This window comes from Podarcis erhardii (genome assembly GCF_964252035.2).
Source record: "Podarcis erhardii genome assembly, chromosome: 12".
Taxonomy (NCBI): Eukaryota; Metazoa; Chordata; class Lepidosauria; order Squamata; family Lacertidae; genus Podarcis; species Podarcis erhardii.
Window position 1 is genome coordinate 38,777,233 of NC_138513.1, and position 17,435 is coordinate 38,794,667.

Here is a 17,435-nt window from a genome sequence, read left to right on the forward strand (position 1 = left end):
GTGTGAGGGAAAAGCCGAGGCTTGTCCCTCGGTTGAGTTCCCGCCGAGGCCCCGCTCGCCGCCTCAGGTGATTCCGGCGGGTTTTTTTTTTTTAGGAATTAGGCCGTAGCTCCTCCAGCCGCTCGAAAAGTTGCCTCAGGTGTTTTGCGTTTCAGTTCCGACAGGCCCGGCGCTATCCCTTTCCCCCCTTTATTATTTTATTTTATTTATCGAATTTATATACCGCCCTGTACCGGTGTGGGGTGTGTGTGCCTCAGGGCGGTTCACAGAATAAAACCAAGATATAAAAACACAAAATACATGAGGGAAAGCAAAACAACAACACAATAAGCTCCCCGCCCCCCCCCCCGGGGGTGTGTGTTTCAGAATAAAAAATTCACAGAATAAAACCAAGATATAAAACCACAAAATACATGAGGGAAAGCAAAACGACAACACAATAAGCTCCCCCCCCCCGCCCCCCACGCAAAAAACCCCACACATTTTAAAAGGAAAAATAAAATCCTTCCAGTAGCAACTTAGAGACCGACTAAGTTAGTTCTTGGTATGAGCTTTCGTGTGCATGCACACTTCTTCAGATACCAAACAGGGCTACCTACCTGTAACTAGAACATTTTAAAAGGGTATATTTCATAGGATGTAAATGAGATCAGTCTCCTCTCTCATGAGTCTTGTCTTTAGTTTCAAGTTGTATACCCCGAGGCAGGGCCTTTTCTGTTTTTTATACACACACACACCGTATTTTTCCATGTATAAGACTGCTTTCTCCCCTAAAAAATAATGTCAAGAATTAGGGGGCGTCGTATACACGGATAGTGCCAAGGGTGGACTGGCGATTGGTTGTTGCCCCCATCTTATAGATGGAAAAATACTGTATATATATTTACAGTCACCTAAAGATTGTAAACACTATATTGCTGATAATCAGTGCTATCCCCCCCCCCCAGAAAAAGAGATGTTGCCATATTTCAAAAAGTAAAGAACCAGGACACCCAAAAGTTGCTGAACCCTGAAAGTGGTTGAGCATTTTTTTAGACAAACCCAAAGTTTTTTTTAGTAAAAGCTACAATAATTTTTGAGGTTTTTTTGTTTTTGTTTTTGCGTAGTTTAACCCCTGTTGTCAGTTTTCCAGGGCATTTGCCCAGTTTCTGGAAAATAATCCAGGCTGCCGTTTTCGGAGGTGAATTCCAGGACATGTCCTGGAAAATCAGGGCATATGGCAGCCCTACATGAACGCCTCCCCTGTTCTCTTATAATAGCAATGGTACCCAACTGAGAAAGGCCGAAATTGAGTTCCAGCTGAAAAAAAGCCTTGCTGATAACAACTGTGGGCCTGGTTATTGTGGCTTCTTACTGTATGCTACAATCTGTATCTAGGTGGCTTTTGAATGATGCTAGAGCAAGTTGGAATCTTCCGGTATGAAGTTGACATGGCTGCAGTATCAATCAATGTTTATTATGGCAAACAGCCAGCATATTTAAACCAGAATTTCTGCATAATCCTCTACATAAACAATAAAAATTATCGATCTGGGGGTTTAACAATCAGTATGCTAATTAAGTGTACTTAAAATACGCATCCAGAGGAATAAAACATAATAAATTAAGTTTAAAGGAGTAAGAGATTTAGCTAAGAACTGTAGCAGTTTATGACAATTTACATGGCTGCAATAATGTGCACAGAAACACATAGATCGGCCTGTACCTATGTGACTATAAAACTAATGTAGTGTTTGCATAGAATCATCCAAGCACTTCACATACCTTATAGCAGGGTAAGTGTGATCCTCTAAAGCAGGTATCTTCAAGCAGCCCTGTTTTGGGAAGCTTTTAATGTTCTATTTTTGTTGTTGAAAAGCTGCCCATAGTGGCTGGGGCAACCCAATCACATGGGTGTGATATAATAATAAGAAGGACCCAAGACCCATTTTTAGCCCAAACATGCATTTGGAGACCAATTTCTTAATCTTTTACCATATATTTGCATGTTGGCAGTGCTCCTGTTGTGACCCATCTTGGATCAGGACCTACTAGAGGGTCCTGACCCACCAGTTGAAAACCAGTGCTATATAGAAAGGAGCTCCTCTTGCTGCATTACAACAATCACGTAGCGTAGTTTGGTGGAATTACAAATGCTATACATGTCTGCTCAGAAGTAGCCCCAACCAAATTTAATGAAACTTACTCCAAATTGTGTATAAGGTTGCAGCCATAGTTAACATAAAACTTTCTGTCTTTACATTGAAAAGTGTGTAAAATGGGGGAGTTAAAAACTTCATCAGTGCTTTGTAGACTTTATTATGGCCTCTTTGGCTTATTGAAGCAAATGAAGAATTGCAGAAGCAGGAGATTTCGTAGCTGGCAGTCTCAGCATAATACTTATGTTTTACCATTGTTGTTATCCTCTTTTCTTGAAAGAGGGCTGGAATTAGAAGGATGCTCATATTCTGTCTCATTTGAGTGTTTTCTTTTTGAAGCCAAGATCACCATTTATTTGTTCTATTGTGAACATCACTTTCAGTAATTAGAAGTTTGGCTGCATTTCATTAGGAAATCACACTGCCAAGTACAAGTCCTTGGCACAGGATGTGTCAGTATCTCAGCAGCTGGGTGTCAGAACAGTTTCACACACATGATGTTATTGTTACAAATTACAGATTTATATACCTCATTGAAGCTTGTGAACATTCTGAAGCTATAAAATGAAACTTGCTTGTTTAACAAACAACACAATTTAACAAATCATTTCTGCAGTAGTTGAAAAGCAACAACACAGCTCCACCAAAATGGCTAGGATCTTCTAGTGGATATCAGCCCTCAGAGTGATGATAAACAAAAGCGGGAATGCAATCCTATACACATTATGCTGAGGAGCCTTTATATGTAGAATTTCTGTCATGAAAATATTTACAGTATTTGTTAAATGTACAATCCAACTCAAGATGAAAGAAAATTAAAAACAAATCTGTTAACAGTGGGATTTTTGCAGGCTTAGGTGAGCAGACAATTGCAATCAGAGGGAAAACCAGTCTGTCCTACATAGATGTTACTAACACAGATCTATATCGATACTGTCAGAGCCACCTTGGGTCCCAGCTCACAAGAGACCAAAGTCCAGTCCAAGCTATATACAAAAGGTTTTATTGAAGATCATTGTCGTCATTACATCCAAACTCCGTGGCTCCGCATCTGTTACCCTTAGATGTTAGAAGTCCCCTCTGAGTCCGTCCCTCCCCTGCACCAATTTAAGAGGCTTGTACTGCTCCACCTTTTCCTCTCTTTCCTTTTCCGCAGGGTCTTCCTGCCCCCCTGTCTTCCCTCTTTCCGGGACTCCCCAGAGGCTGAGTCTTCTCCCGCCTGCTCCCCCCTCCTTCGTGCTTTGGCACCAGGCTCCTCCTCAGAGCTCTCCTCATTTCCGCGCGCCTCTATATTTGAACTTGGCGCGCGTACGTTGCCTCTGACCTTCCTTTCTACAGTTACGCTGCTCTCGGTACTACACTCCTCCCTTTCAGGCAGGACGTCTTGCTCCGAACTCCTCCCCCTTCCTCCTTCCTGTCCTGCTCTTTCTGACACACTGGCAACTCCCCCCCCTCTACTCCGTTCCGACGGGGGAGCTGGTCCCGCTTTGCCACTCCCACTGGGGATTCCCTCTTCGTTCCCCTCTCTCTGACTGATTCCCTCTCTATTGCCCCTTGGCCTGACCAGGGGGGCTCCCTTCTGGGAATCCTCTGATTCGCTAGACGGACTTTGGGACAACCTCGGCTCGTTGTCGTCCTCTTCCTCCTCGCCCTCGCTCTCTGTCTCCTCTCTCCCTAAAACCCTGACATCCATCCCCCCCTCGAAGCCCCCCCTTCCCCCCTTCCGCTCATCGGGTGCAGGTTGTGGAAGCTGCCGCTCTTCGGAGGCGGACGCAGGATACAGATTCTGCACCTCCATCTCCTCTGTTTGCAGTTCGTTGTACGAGTGTTCGAATTCGGGTTCTTGACCCAAGGTGTTCTCTTCTCCCTCCTCCATTGGTACCTGGTCCGGTGCTGCCTGCCAAGGTCCCGTCAGCCATTTCCTGCGCCAGTCCTCCTCTGGTTGCTCGTCCCACCAATAAGAGGGTTCTGTGTCCACCCCCGAACACGATCCCCTGGGCGAGTTGGAGTCCGGCGACCTTTCTTCAGCTGAAGAAAAGCCGTGGAAAGTGCTGCCTGAACATGTGGGCGTAAAGAGCCAGTCATCAAAGTACTCGGCTGGCATGGGTCTATGAGGGAAAAGGGCATGGAACTCGTCTTTTAAAAGAGGTTCGTCTAAGGCGTAGCCCGGCACCCAACCATTGGCACTGACTGGGGCACCCTCTCTGACTAGAAAATATTCTACTCCCTCTTGCCCCCATCTCGAGTCCAGGATCTCTGTGACCTCGTTGAGTGGTTCGGCCCTAGGCGCCCTCTCCCTCTCCTGTGACTTAGTGTGTTGTTGCGTGACTGTGTCAGACTCCTGAAACCTGTGCGGTGCCTTGTAGGGAGTGAGCACCGATCTATGAAAGACCGGGTGCACTCTGGAACCTTCGGGGAGGGCTAGTCGAAAGGCTACAGGGTTGATTTTAGCCTCCACCTGGTACGGCCCTAACTGCCTGTGCCCCAGCTTCTTCTTGGCCAACGACTTGGCTGGCATTGCTTGGGCCGCTAACCACACCCAGTCCCCCACCTGGATCTCCTCTCCCTCTCTCCTGTTTTTGTCAGCCTGCACCTTATATGCTTGCTTGGCCAGCTCTAAATGTCTCCGCAACTCTTCGTGCACCTCCTGCAGCTCCGCTGCAAACTGGTCGGCTCCTTGCGGCACCCCCTCTCCCGGTGCCACGAACCCCGGGAAGGTTCTGGGGTGACGACCATTGTTCGCGAAAAACGGCGTCACCCCCGTGGACGCGTGCTTCGTGTTGTTATAGGCAAACTCTGCCATCGGCAGGTAGTCCACCCAAACTGCTGGTCGCTGGTTGGCGTAACATCTCAGGTACTGCTGCATGATCGCGTTGACCCTCTCAGCTTGGCCGTTGGTTTGTGGGTGTCTCGCCGACGTGAGGTTGATCTTGACGTTCAGGATACCTAAAAGCTTCTGCCAAAAATTGGAAACAAACTGGCGCCCCCTGTCGGACAGGATGGACTGCGGCAGCCCATGCACCTTGAACACGTGATCGATGAAGAGTTTGGCAGTCTGTTCCGCCGTCGCCACCTTTGCGCATGGAATGAAGTGCGCCATCTTGGTGAACAGGTCCACAACCACCAGTACCGCCGTCTTCCCCCTGGAGCTGGGCAGGTCAGTAACGAAGTCCAGAGCTACCCTCTCCCACGGTTGCTGTGGCGTTTCCAGCGGTTCCAACAGCCCCGCTGGCTTCTGGTGTACTGGCTTGAACCTCTGACAAGTGTCACACCTGGCGACGTAATCCGCTACCTCTCCACGCATCCGGGGCCACCAAAAGTCTCTTGCCACCAGTTCTATTGTCTTCTCCTTACCGAAGTGGCCCGCACTGGGGGCGTCGTGCAACTGCTGCAGAACCTTTGCGCGAAGCTCGTCGCTTGGCACGTAGAGGGCACCTTTGCGAGTTAGCAGCCCGTCGCGTAGTTGGAACTCTTCGCCACTCTGCACACCTCTGCGCAATTCCTCCATCTTGGACTGTGCGAACTGATCCACTTGCAACGCGCGTCGCACCGCGTCCAGATCTACTGTGGCGGCAGCGCACGACCACGCCTGCGGTGCGAAAATGTGCTTGGCTGCTACAGGCGCCGCTTCATCGAGATATTGCGGTTTCCTGGATAGCGCATCGGCTATAACGTTGGAATCTCCTGGGACGTACTCTATCCGAAAGTCGAAATCCGCGAAGAATTCCGCCCAGCGCATGTGCCTCTGGCTTTGGAGCTTCGCCGTGCGCCAATACTCTAGGTTCTTGTGATCCGTGCGGACCTGTACTGTGTGCTTGGCTCCTATGAGGAAGTGTCGCCACGCTTTGAAAGCTGCGTGAATGGCTAACAGCTCCCTGTCCCATATGGTGTAGTTTTGCTCCGCTTTGCTGAGCTTTCTGGAGTAAAAGGCACCGGGTCTCCAGTTTCCATGTGGATCTTCTTGCAGGAGTACGGCTCCAACCGCTCTGTCTGACGCGTCGGTCTCTAGTCGTATGGGCTTGCCTGGATTCACGTGCAGCAGCTGCTCCTCGGAGGCGAAAAGGCTTTTAAGCTTCTGAAAAGAGCGCTCCGCCTGTTCCGTCCACACGAACCTCTTTTTCTTGGAACTGAGAGTGTCCGTGATCGCTGCCGTCTCCTTTGCAAAACCTCTGATGAATTTGCGGTAGAAGTTGGCGAAGCCGATGAATCTTTGGACTTCCTTCCGATTGCGAGGGCTCTTCCAGTCCAACACCGCGCGGACCTTGGCGCTGTCCATGGCCAGCCCCTTGTCGGACAGCTTGTAGCCTAGGAAATCCACGTCCGTCACATCAAACTGGCACTTCTCTAACTTGGCGTAGAGCTTGTTCTCCCGTAGTCTCTGCAGGACTTCCTTTACGTCCTTCTCATGGGCCTCCTCCGTTTCCGAAAAGATCAGGATGTCGTCGAGGAAACACACGCATTTCTTGTAGAGAAGTCCCGCTAGCACGTGATGCATAAATGCTTGGAAGACGTGAGATCCATTTTGGAGACCAAATGGCATAACTCTGTATTCGTACGTGCCCAGAGGCGTGAACATGGCCGTCTTCCACTCATCGCCCTCCCGGATGCGTATGAGGTTATACGCTCCACGCAGATCCAATTTGGTGAAGATCTTCCCCTTCCTTACGGTTGCCAGGAGATCATCTATCTTGGGCATGGGGAAGGCCTTGGGTTTGGTCTTACTGTTTATGAATCGATAGTCCACAATGAGTCTTTTCTGGGGCGTGTCTTTCTTCTTTACAAAGAAAACAGGACTGCCCCCCACCGCTTTCGATTCTCGGATGAATCCGCGCTTCAAATTGTGCTCTATGAACTCCCTGAGTTCTTGCATCTCGTCCTCAGACATGGAATACAGCTTTGCAGTCGGCAACTGCGCCCCTGGCACCAGGTCGATGGCACAATCATAAGGCCTGTGGGGCGGCAACTGGTCAGCTTCCTTCTCGCAGAAAACCTCCAGGAACCCCTCGTACTTGCGGGGTACTGCCTGCACCATGCCAAGTTGCAACTGCTGCTCAGCTCCCTCCTCCTGGCTGGACTGGATGCAATGTTGAGCACAGTACGATGAGCAAAAGGTGATCTGCCGTTGGTACCACGCTACAGCAGGACTGTGTCTCTCCAGCCAACTCATGCCTAATACTATAGGCGTGTCTGAAAGGCGGGTGACATTGAAGCTGATGACTTCTCGATGATTTCCAATCCTCATCACCATGGGAGGCGTCTGTTGCACAACTTGTCCTCCTAGCAATTTCCTGCCATCCACCGTGACTACGTTCAGAGGTGTTGTCGCTGGCAGAAGCGCTATGCGATGCTGCTTGACAAAGTGCGTCCCCACAAAATCTGCGTTGCTCCCAGAATCAATCGTGATGGGGACTTCCAGGGTGGTTCCATTCGGCAACTGAAGTGTTGCAGTGAGCTGCACCGCTGGCTTGGGTGGTAAAGGGTCTGTGCGTTGCAAAAGCGCTGGGGACTGCTCTACAGATTCGCCTGGCTGAGCCCCAGCAGCTCTGCTTCCAGCCAGGCACTGTCGTTTCCCTGAGGTTGCTCTGCTTGCATCATTTCTGCTGCAACAGTTGCTAAAGCTGCAGTGTGTTTCTGCAGCCTCTGGGGACACTCTTTCGCCATGTGCTGTGCACTGTCGCAAATGTAACACTTCCTGGTCCCTCTAGGAGGCTTTGCCTTCACTGCACCGGAAGCTGGGGCTCTGGCTGTTGCTTGAGCCTTAGCACCACCAAGTTCCATGGGCTCCTCCCCCTGCCTTCCCAGTGGCGAAGGATGTGACTGACTGAACTCCCTGGGGATGAAAGAAGACGTCCTCGCTGGTGGACGCACCTGACGTTCTTCCTCAGTGTGCCAAGGACGTCCCTCGTGCCGTATCCCAATCGCCAAAGCCCTCTGCACAAGCTCCTCCAGGGTCTGGGGTCTGTCTCCCCTGGCAAGTTCATCCTTAATGGGACCGCTGAGCCCCTCCCAGAACAAATCCCTCACAGGTGCACAATCCTTCTCCCAGCTTAGCGCAGTCAGTAAAGCAAAAAATCTAGAATGGTACTGACGCACAGTGGCTTTGCCTTGCCGCAATCCAAAAATTTCCCTGCGTGCAAGATCCACATCTACAGTAGACTGGAAGCAGGCATCCATCGCTTTAATGAATTCATCTGCATCGCGGCGGGCAGGGCCATCTTCACGCCACAAATTGCGCAACCAGTCTCTGGCCGGCCCATGCAAGTGAGAAACAATAAACCCCACTTTCTCCTCCTCATCTTTAAAGTCATGACGAAGCAAGTGCAATGCATACAAAACGTCTGCTCTGAAACTGGGGTAGTGCTTCAGGTTCCCATCGAAGTGGGTGACTAGGCTGCCCCCCCTCCGTCCAAGTCCAATCCCCTCTGATCTGGACCCTGGGAACCCTTCCCTGCTTGCACGTTCCCACCTTGTTTGCAGGTCCTGGCAGCGCTTCTCCATTTCGTCATGCTTCTTCTGAGACGCAAGGACTGCAGCAGTGAGTTCGGAAACTGTAGTTCGCAGCGCTGTCAACTGCTCCTCCGCAGTCATGGCTGTCACCGTTCGTGAGCTTTGCAAAAAAAAAATTTTGCGTTCTTTGGAGGGGACTTTCTGTCAGAGCCACCCTGGGTCCCAGCTCACAAGAGACCAAAGTCCAGTCCAAGCTATATACAAAAGGTTTTATTGAAGATCATTGTCGTCATTACATCCAAACTCCGTGGCTCCGCATCTGTTACCCTTAGATGTTAGAAGTCCCCTCTGAGTCCGTCCCTCCCCTGCACCAATTTAAGAGGCTTGTACTGCTCCACCTTTTCCTCTCTTTCCTTTTCCGCAGGGTCTTCCTGCCCCCCTGTCTTCCCTCTTTCCGGGACTCCCCAGAGGCTGAGTCTTCTCCCGCCTGCTCCCCCCTCCTTCGTGCTTTGGCACCAGGCTCCTCCTCAGAGCTCTCCTCATTTCCGCGCGCCTCTATATTTGAACTTGGCGCGCGTACGTTGCCTCTGACCTTCCTTTCTACAGTTACGCTGCTCTCGGTACTACACTCCTCCCTTTCAGGCAGGACGTCTTGCTCCGAACTCCTCCCCCTTCCTCCTTCCTGTCCTGCTCTTTCTGACACACTGGCAACTCCCCCCCCTCTACTCCGTTCCGACGGGGGAGCTGGTCCCGCTTTGCCACTCCCACTGGGGATTCCCTCTTCGTTCCCCTCTCTCTGACTGATTCCCTCTCTATTGCCCCTTGGCCTGACCAGGGGGGCTCCCTTCTGGGAATCCTCTGATTCGCTAGACGGACTTTGGGACAACCTCGGCTCGTTGTCGTCCTCTTCCTCCTCGCCCTCGCTCTCTGTCTCCTCTCTCCCTAAAACCCTGACAGATACAAAGAGCTGGTAGACGTAAATATATTTACTAGCACTTGGGTTTTTCCACTTGTGTCATTGATGTGTGTCTCAATAGACAAGGAACTAAAATAAAATAGAGTGAGATATTGGTGAGTAGGATAGCAACTGGGTCATAGCGAGGGGTGGTTTAAAAAAAAACACAAAAGCACAAGAGAGGCTTGGCAAGCAGGAAATGATAATCTGTACCTACTGCAGCACCTTAAAAATTACTGAAATGAGAGTAGTAGAAGAAGGGCAAGGAAATGCAGCAGTGGAAGATGAATGAAATGGAAATAAGATTAAGTGGAAGAGTTTATACATAAGTGGGCTAGACACAAGACCGCTTGGCGTACTGGATTTCATACTTGCTACAAACATTGAGGAATAATTTCAGCAGAGTGGATTGGCAATGCAGTAAGAGCTGCAAAATACTATCCAGCAAACTGCAAGAATAAATTTGAAATGCAAAATGCAGTTATTCCTTTTTTAAAAATATTACCATGCATTGTTTAATAACCACAGGGATCATCACTTTTCCCATCTTCCCTTTGTGGTCCAAGTTTAAAGGATTAGATCACAATTAATGCAGGTGAAAGTGAGCTAGCTGTATCACTGCTGTAATTTTCTTTTGGAACACTCACAACACTTGCTTGCATCTACTATGTGATTAAATTCTCTGCTCTGATTTCAGGAGGGACCTGTGATCCTCTGTACCCACTGAGAGAGTTGCTTTTGGGGCAATGTAGAATCTTAGAATTGTACAGTTGGAAGGGACCCCAAGGGTCATCTAGTCCAACCCCCGCAGTGCAGAAATATCAGCCTGTAGGCAGGACATGATGCTTGTGGAACTCATAGGCATCCCAGCTGGCATCACTGCCATTTCATTATGTCCCAACCCATCATTGATATGTTTTGCTTTTGTAGCAGCAGCGAAGATTGTGAGGCATAGCACCTAAGAGAGAATTGTCCCTCTTAGGTCTACCGCTGAGATAATATAATGGAGAGGAGCTAGTCTAAGTCTCTGAAATATTCTGATGTAGAAATGAATTTCTGAGGTACCATTGATACAGTACCAGCTTAAAGAAACTCTCCTCATACATTGACAGAAAAGTACTTAAACGAATTATAATCTACATCTTAGGTTTTCCCCACCTTGCAGGTGTCACTTGTGAATATTGCTTCAGTGACAGAGGACCATTTAATTCTGCAGACTCATAAATACTGGCCTAACACTGCTGTATGGAGCAATGTTGAGATTCCAAGAAGTTGCTAAGCATGGTACTCCTCTTATGCCCATTTCTACTTGCTCAAAGACCTTCATTGCAGGAAGATACACTATTCAACAGAAACTTGGGCGTGGAAGCTTTGGAACTGTCTACTTGGTTTCTGACAAAAAAGCAAAAGAAGAAGAAGAACAATTGTAAGTGTTACATATGGTGAAATAACTTGTGTGTAGTTTTTCTTAAAATCCTCTTAAAAATGTAAACAAATCAGATATATGTAAGTATTGTCTTAAAAGATAAATGATGGAACACAATGGATTAATGTTTGTCTGCATGGAGTGTTCAGCCTGTTTTCCCTAATGTTAAGTGGATGGAGATCTAAAATTGATTTAAAGCATAGGCCCTTCAGTTTGTTTTAGTTTCTTCCCATACTTTCTCCTACTTTTCTCAGTTCTTTTTCATTACTTCTTTTTTTTTGTAGTTTTCAGAACTGAACCAAGCTGATTGTTCCAAAGCTAATTCATATGTATTTTGCAAATTCAGGTTTGTGTATCTGCTAGTCAACTCCTAGCTGCTACTGTAAAGCAGTTCTCTAATTGACAGGCAACAGCTACAGCAGCCTGTGAGGGAAAGGAGAAAACTCCTGAGACTTTAGCTTGGTACAATCAGTGGGTTCTGAGCTGGTGGTAACTGACTTTAAAAGCGGTCACGGTGGATAGTTTGGTGAAAATGACCCTGTGTGCAACAGCTGTAAATAGAACAAGTTTTAATGTATGGATCATTAGGAAAGGGGATTGAAAAGAAGGCTGTCAATACAGTGGTGCCTCGGGTTAAGAACTTAATTCGTTCTGGAGGTCCATACTTAACCTGAAACCGTACTTAACCTGAGGTACCACTTTAGCTAATGGGGCCTCCTGCTGCCGCCATGCCGCCGCCATGCAATTTCTGTTCTCATCCTGAAGCAAAGTTCTTAACCTGAGGTACTATTTCTGGGTTAGCGGAGTCTGTAACCCGAAGCGTCTGTAACCTGAAGGTACCACTGTATTAAAATGGGTTCATATGAAAGTGCGGTGTGACCACACTTGGAATACTGTGCATCTTTCTGGTTGGCACATCTCAAAAATGGGATTAGGCATATTCATGGAAGAGAAATTATCAATTGTTATCATTGTTGGTCCTACAGTCAGTATCAGGAGCAGCATGTAGAAAGAATGGCCAGTTTTGTCCTCATGTGCTTCTTGTGGGACCCAAGGTACATCTGATTGGCCAAACAGGATGCTAGACAAGATGCTCCTAGTGCAGTATGTTTAATCCAGCGTCCTGTTGGTCTGACCTAGCAAAGCTTTTTCTTTCCTTTTGGCACGTTTTACTGGCAGTAGCAGCTGTATGCTGCACAATTAGAGTCAGATGAATTCATTAATTTCAGAGATAATATATTATTCAGAAAAGGTGAAGCTGAGTATGCCCCCATTACTCTTCTTTTCATGTAGATTTAAATCCTTTAATCTATGACAATAATTCTTCATGTCCTTGAGCAAAGTACTTTTGGTTACCTTTTCACATATAGAACTTTGCAATTTAGTGATGTACCAGTTGGGGGAGCCAGTGTATAACTCATGCCACTATAAAGCACTCACCTCTCCCTCAGGATTTACAGTTGCTTTCACCAAAACTGAAAGTTAACCTCAGCTGCACGTTTTGGAAAAGAGAAGTTTATTTATAAATACAGCAGAAGGTATCACAGTAATTTTCTGCATGGATGTGACATGCGTTTGAATATTTCTGCACCGATTTTTAATTATCTATTTTAAAAGGGGAGAACTTTTTTCTACCAAAATTAGTTCTGAGGAACGAGCCAAGAATTGTGGATCTTTAAGCGTTCTGCTGCTGAAATGTCAAATTCTTACCACTGAGCGAAACTATTCTGGCTCAGAATTTTTTTTGCACAGTTCTGTTTCCAGCAGTATTTCTGCTGCAAAAGCCTTCCTCTGCTGTGATGCAAGGGCAGAGGTCAGTAATGAGTTTCCAGGGTGTTGTGCTGCCTTTTCTACAGGTCTTATTAAATCTCTGAGCAAGCCAAGAACTGCCTTTTCATCTAATGTCTTGAACACATGCTTTGTTACTCAGTTTTGAAAATAACACAATTTACTGTTACAGTGGTACCTCGGGTTAAGTACTTAATTCGTTCCGGAGGTCTGTTCTTAACCAGAAACTGTTCTTAACCTGAAGCATCACTTTAGCTACTGGGGCCTCCTGCTGCCGCCGTGACACCAGAGCATGATTTCTGTTCTCATCCTGAAGCAAAGTTCTTAACACGAGGTAATATTTCTGGGTTAGCGGAGTCTGTAACCTGAAGGGTATGTAACCTGAAGTGTATGTAACCTGAGGTACCACTGTACTACAATAGCTGTGACTTTTCGATACCTATTTTGTCATGTCCCGGTTGCTTCTAGGGTAGGTGCCTCATTACCCCCCACTTTTTTTATTTGAATTCATATTGTTTAGTCATTACAACATGTGCACCCCACCAGCAACTAGTTAAAATTTATGAAGTACCTTAGGCTGTAGTCCTACACCCACTTATCCAGGAGTAAGCACTGTTAAAACCAATGGAGCTTACTTATGAGTAGACATCAAAGTTAAATCTGTTGAGAACTTGCATTTTACCAGCAGAATAAGCTCATGTATACAAAAGGCATACATGGGATATTATGTCTGTCTGTACATCTTGGCGAGTCCACAAACATTTCCCCCTTGCCATAATGAAGTTTATTCAGCTTCCCTGAATGGTTACATTTAGCATCATGCAGCAGATCTCAAAATAAAGCTGGAATTTGCAAAATCCCAAACAAACTTGAGGTCTGTTTATGGTTTTCCAATGCTTTAGAGATAATTTATTAGAGCTGCACAGATTTAATGCTCTTTCCAAGATAACTATAGATATCTGGCACAGACCAGTTTGAGAATTACTGGTAACTGGAGGATAAGAAGTTGGATAGCTGTTTGGCTATGTAGTCTCTATTCTTTTTTGTTGACAGCTCTGCTGGCGATCCTGCTTTTTTGTTCCCTTTCTGTGTTTGCTCTGCTACATTGCCTCCTGTTGCTGAGCTAGCATCCACTTTTGCTACTGGGCAGCACACAGTGCTACTCACTGGCTGATGGTCAAATCAGACAGAACCACTAAAAGACTTATTTGTTGTGTTTCTATCCCACCTTTTCCTTCAGGGAGCTCAAGGTGGTGTACATGGCTCCCTCCATCTTTAATCCCCACAACTGGCTCGGAGGCTGTGACTGGCCCAGTGAGCTTCATGGCTGAGTGGAGATATAAACCCTGGACTCTCAGGTCCGAGTTTGACACTCTAACCACTGCACTATCCTGTGTTCTGACCTGTATGGACTTCCACAGAAACAGCCAATGAATATGGGGTGGGAAGGGGGCAATGAGCAGCTCAGTGGGATGCAGTACATGCATTACATTCACATGATTGTTTCTTCTTCCCATTTAATGATTCTGGGCCATCTGAGCCATTGGCCAGGAGTCCCTGCCTGAAGTTCATTAGGAAGACCTGAAGTTTACTGCCCAACCATTATAGGCTGTTCATGCAGGACCTAACACTCAAAACCTGTTAGTTAAATATTGATTTCTAGCCTCTCTGGCGCTTTATTTTTGAGATTTGTGGAGCAAATCACATTGGCACTTTGCAAACACTGTGTATGGCTCCAGGCCCATGCTTTTCTTACATTTCATTTTAATTTTGGCTCATGTTGTTGTCCCTGTGCTAACATGTCACTCAGTTCCTAGATCAACAGAAAGTTCTGTTCTCTATGAATGCTGAATTTGTACAACTTCACTCCATACACATCTATAAACCATTAGACTCTCCAATACATTATCTCCCTATAAGAACGATATATAAAACAATGTTTTGAAGCAGAATTGTGAATTTGGTGGGTTTTGCTTCTGTGGTAAGAAATCGGATAAAATTAACAAGATGTCTAGAACTGTTTTTGAGTGGTAACATGTAGTGTTACAGAAAATTATTTAAATAGGTATGCATTTTGCTGTTTTGCATAATTTATTTGGCTTTTCCTAGCCAGGCAGGATAAATTAAGAACTACTGGCAGAGCAATGCTGCTTTAAAAACCTGCCTACTTAAGGCCCTGCTCTCAAACCTTTTGTTTCCCCAGACTGCTGTGTTTTCAAACTAGAAGATCTAGCAACTTACATTTTTGTTGTTTAAAACATTTAAAGCAGAGATGCTGAGGACCTGAATTCTATGCCACATGCAGAATGCTTGGTGGGTGCAGCCATAAACATTAAACCATATACAGGGAGAGCCATGAATACAGGAACCTAGGGGAGCAGCTCTTGTTGTGAGGCTAAAATGTGGAGGAGATCAATACATGCCACCCTGAGCTTCTTGGAGGAGATGGGATGTAAGTAAGAAGTCAGGACATAGCTACACCTAGAACAAAACACAATCTCCCTATTGAACTGTTATTCTTTGGGATACCAAACAGCTCCCTCTGCAAACTACAATTCCCACATTTTTTGTGGTGGAAACATAACCGTTAAACTGTTGCAAAACTGTTGTATGTTTGCAGTGTAACTATGTGTTTTGTCTTTGCTACATTCATAGTTTGGGGGGAGGTTTGCTAACCTCCCCCTTATTTGTAGGGTTTCATTGCAACTGAACAAAATATTTTGAAGTCACTCAGTCATCATCACCACACAAATTAGATAATGCAGGAAGTTTGTGTACTGTTTACAAGAGAAAACCTTGTAACTTATTCTTAAAGTCTTATAGCTCCTGGGTACTTATTCATTAGAGAGGATCAAGGCATATAGCACCAATACAAGACAAAAAATAGTGCTGCTTGTAATATGTTATGATCCCTTAGTTTGCATCCTCCCTTTCTAATTATTTTTCAGTGCGCCCCATATTGTAATTGCATGTCACAAACATACTCAACTAAGTCAACATAAGGGTGGCGCTGTGATCTAAACCACAGAGCCTAGGGCTTGCCGATTGGAAGGTCAGCAGTTCAAATCCCCACGACGGGGTAAGCTTCCGTTGTTCGGTCCCAGCTCCTGCCCACCTAGCAGTTCGAAAGCACGTCAAAGTCCAAGTAGATAAATAGGTACTGCTCTGGCAGGAAGGTAAACAGCATTTCCGTGCGCTGCTCTGGTTTGCCAGAAGCGGCTTAGTCATGCTGGCCACATGACCTGGAAGCTATCTGCGGACAAATGCCGGCTCCCTCAGCCTATAGAGTGAGATGAGCGTGCAATCCCAGAGTCGTTTGTGACTGGACCCAACAGTCAGGAGAACCTTTACCTTTATCTTTAAGTCAACATAACAGTATTGGGAAGAAAGAAAAAATAGAGGGGACTGCTAGGAGAGGGAAAGGAAGTTTGCAATCAGAAATAGCCAATTCTGTTTCTCCAGGGTAGACCACTTGTTTGGAAAAATAAATGATTAATTACCCTTTAACTCACATTAAATGCCAGTATAGCCTTTTCAGATGTCTTGCTGGGACTCCCTCCTCTCCCTATGGTACGTTACCACTTTGCGTAGAGCAAGCAAAGAAAAACCCTCTCCGTTAAATGTGCTGACAGGCCATTGTTACCTTATTAAACCAGACACTGGCTTTCCATACAAATGTCTCTCATCACAATTGCCTGTAACTCCTGGGAGTTTCCTTTCCTTCAACTCCCTTTTAAAGGCCACTTCCCCAATTAATATATATTTCCTTTTCTTTTTAAAAAACTTCTAATGCTTAAGTACCCAAGTCTTATTGAAGTGTGGCCACTGGAAGACGTTGTAGTCTTCTTGGGGTAACAAAAGTCCCCATCCGTTTCATAAAAAGGAGGCTGTTCTAAAGGCATGCACGACCAAGCAGCAGAAGTACACAGCGGGCAGTTGGGACTTGGACGCCATAAATATGCAAGAGGTGTTAATATGTCCCCTCGGTGGAAGTCGCATGCTGAGAAGCGCCAAGCACCCAGCACCGTTCCTGCATGTGGTAATGGTGGGGTGTCACCACCACTTCTGCCCCTGACTTGCATTATCCCATTAATCCCGACTCATGCTAGGATTCCTTGGAAACGGCGCACTTAGCTGAATAATTTATGGCATGTCTCTCAATTATTTATGCCTTCTTATTACAACTGAAATGAAATCTAAAGGTGGAAGGAACTCTGTAACTTATGAATATCTAAGAGACAATCAGCAGATTGCTGTGTAGTTAAATCCCTGCGTTTGCAGGGCCTGTTTGTTTCTCTGAAGGTATTCCAAAGAGAACATTCCGCTGAAGCTGAATCGATTAATACAATAACAAATGGCTCCCTGCTGGTTGCGCTGCATTTGTTCATCTAATCATGCTGCTTGCCTTTTCTTCAACGGCATTGAGTTCTGAAAATAAAATTATATATAATGTAGAAAGAGACGGAGAGTGAGAGAGGAGGCGGAAGAATAGAGGGAGAGAAAGCTCTTTTCAGGTCATAGGGTGTTTATTTGTTTGAACAAATATGCTCTTGCTATAACCTTTTAGATAGGAATTTCTTTAGTTTCAGCACGTATGAATTTCTTTATACTGTGTCATTGTCTTTCTGGAATAGGCTCTTTTTTTTGAAGGGGGGGCGGGAGTTTAATTTACCATAGCTGA

General features: G+C 46.2%; 1 protein-coding gene across 5 annotated transcripts in view; it reads left to right on the top strand.

The window, feature by feature from the left end:
* The window catches only part of NEK11 (NIMA related kinase 11), a 91,745-nt gene that overhangs the window by 384 nt on the left and 73,926 nt on the right, over positions 1 to 17,435 (top strand). For 4 of the 5 annotated variants that reach the window (XM_081882106.1, XM_081882103.1, XM_081882107.1 and 1 more), the window contains exon 2: positions 10,706 to 10,966. In XM_081882106.1, coding sequence (XP_081738232.1) covers positions 10,794 to 10,966 — 173 coding nt within the window. In that variant the 5' untranslated portion in view covers positions 10,706 to 10,793. Of the gene's footprint in view, positions 1 to 7; positions 68 to 10,705; positions 10,967 to 17,435 lie in introns of those variants that run through there. The other variant, XM_081882105.1, reaches the window with a different exon arrangement.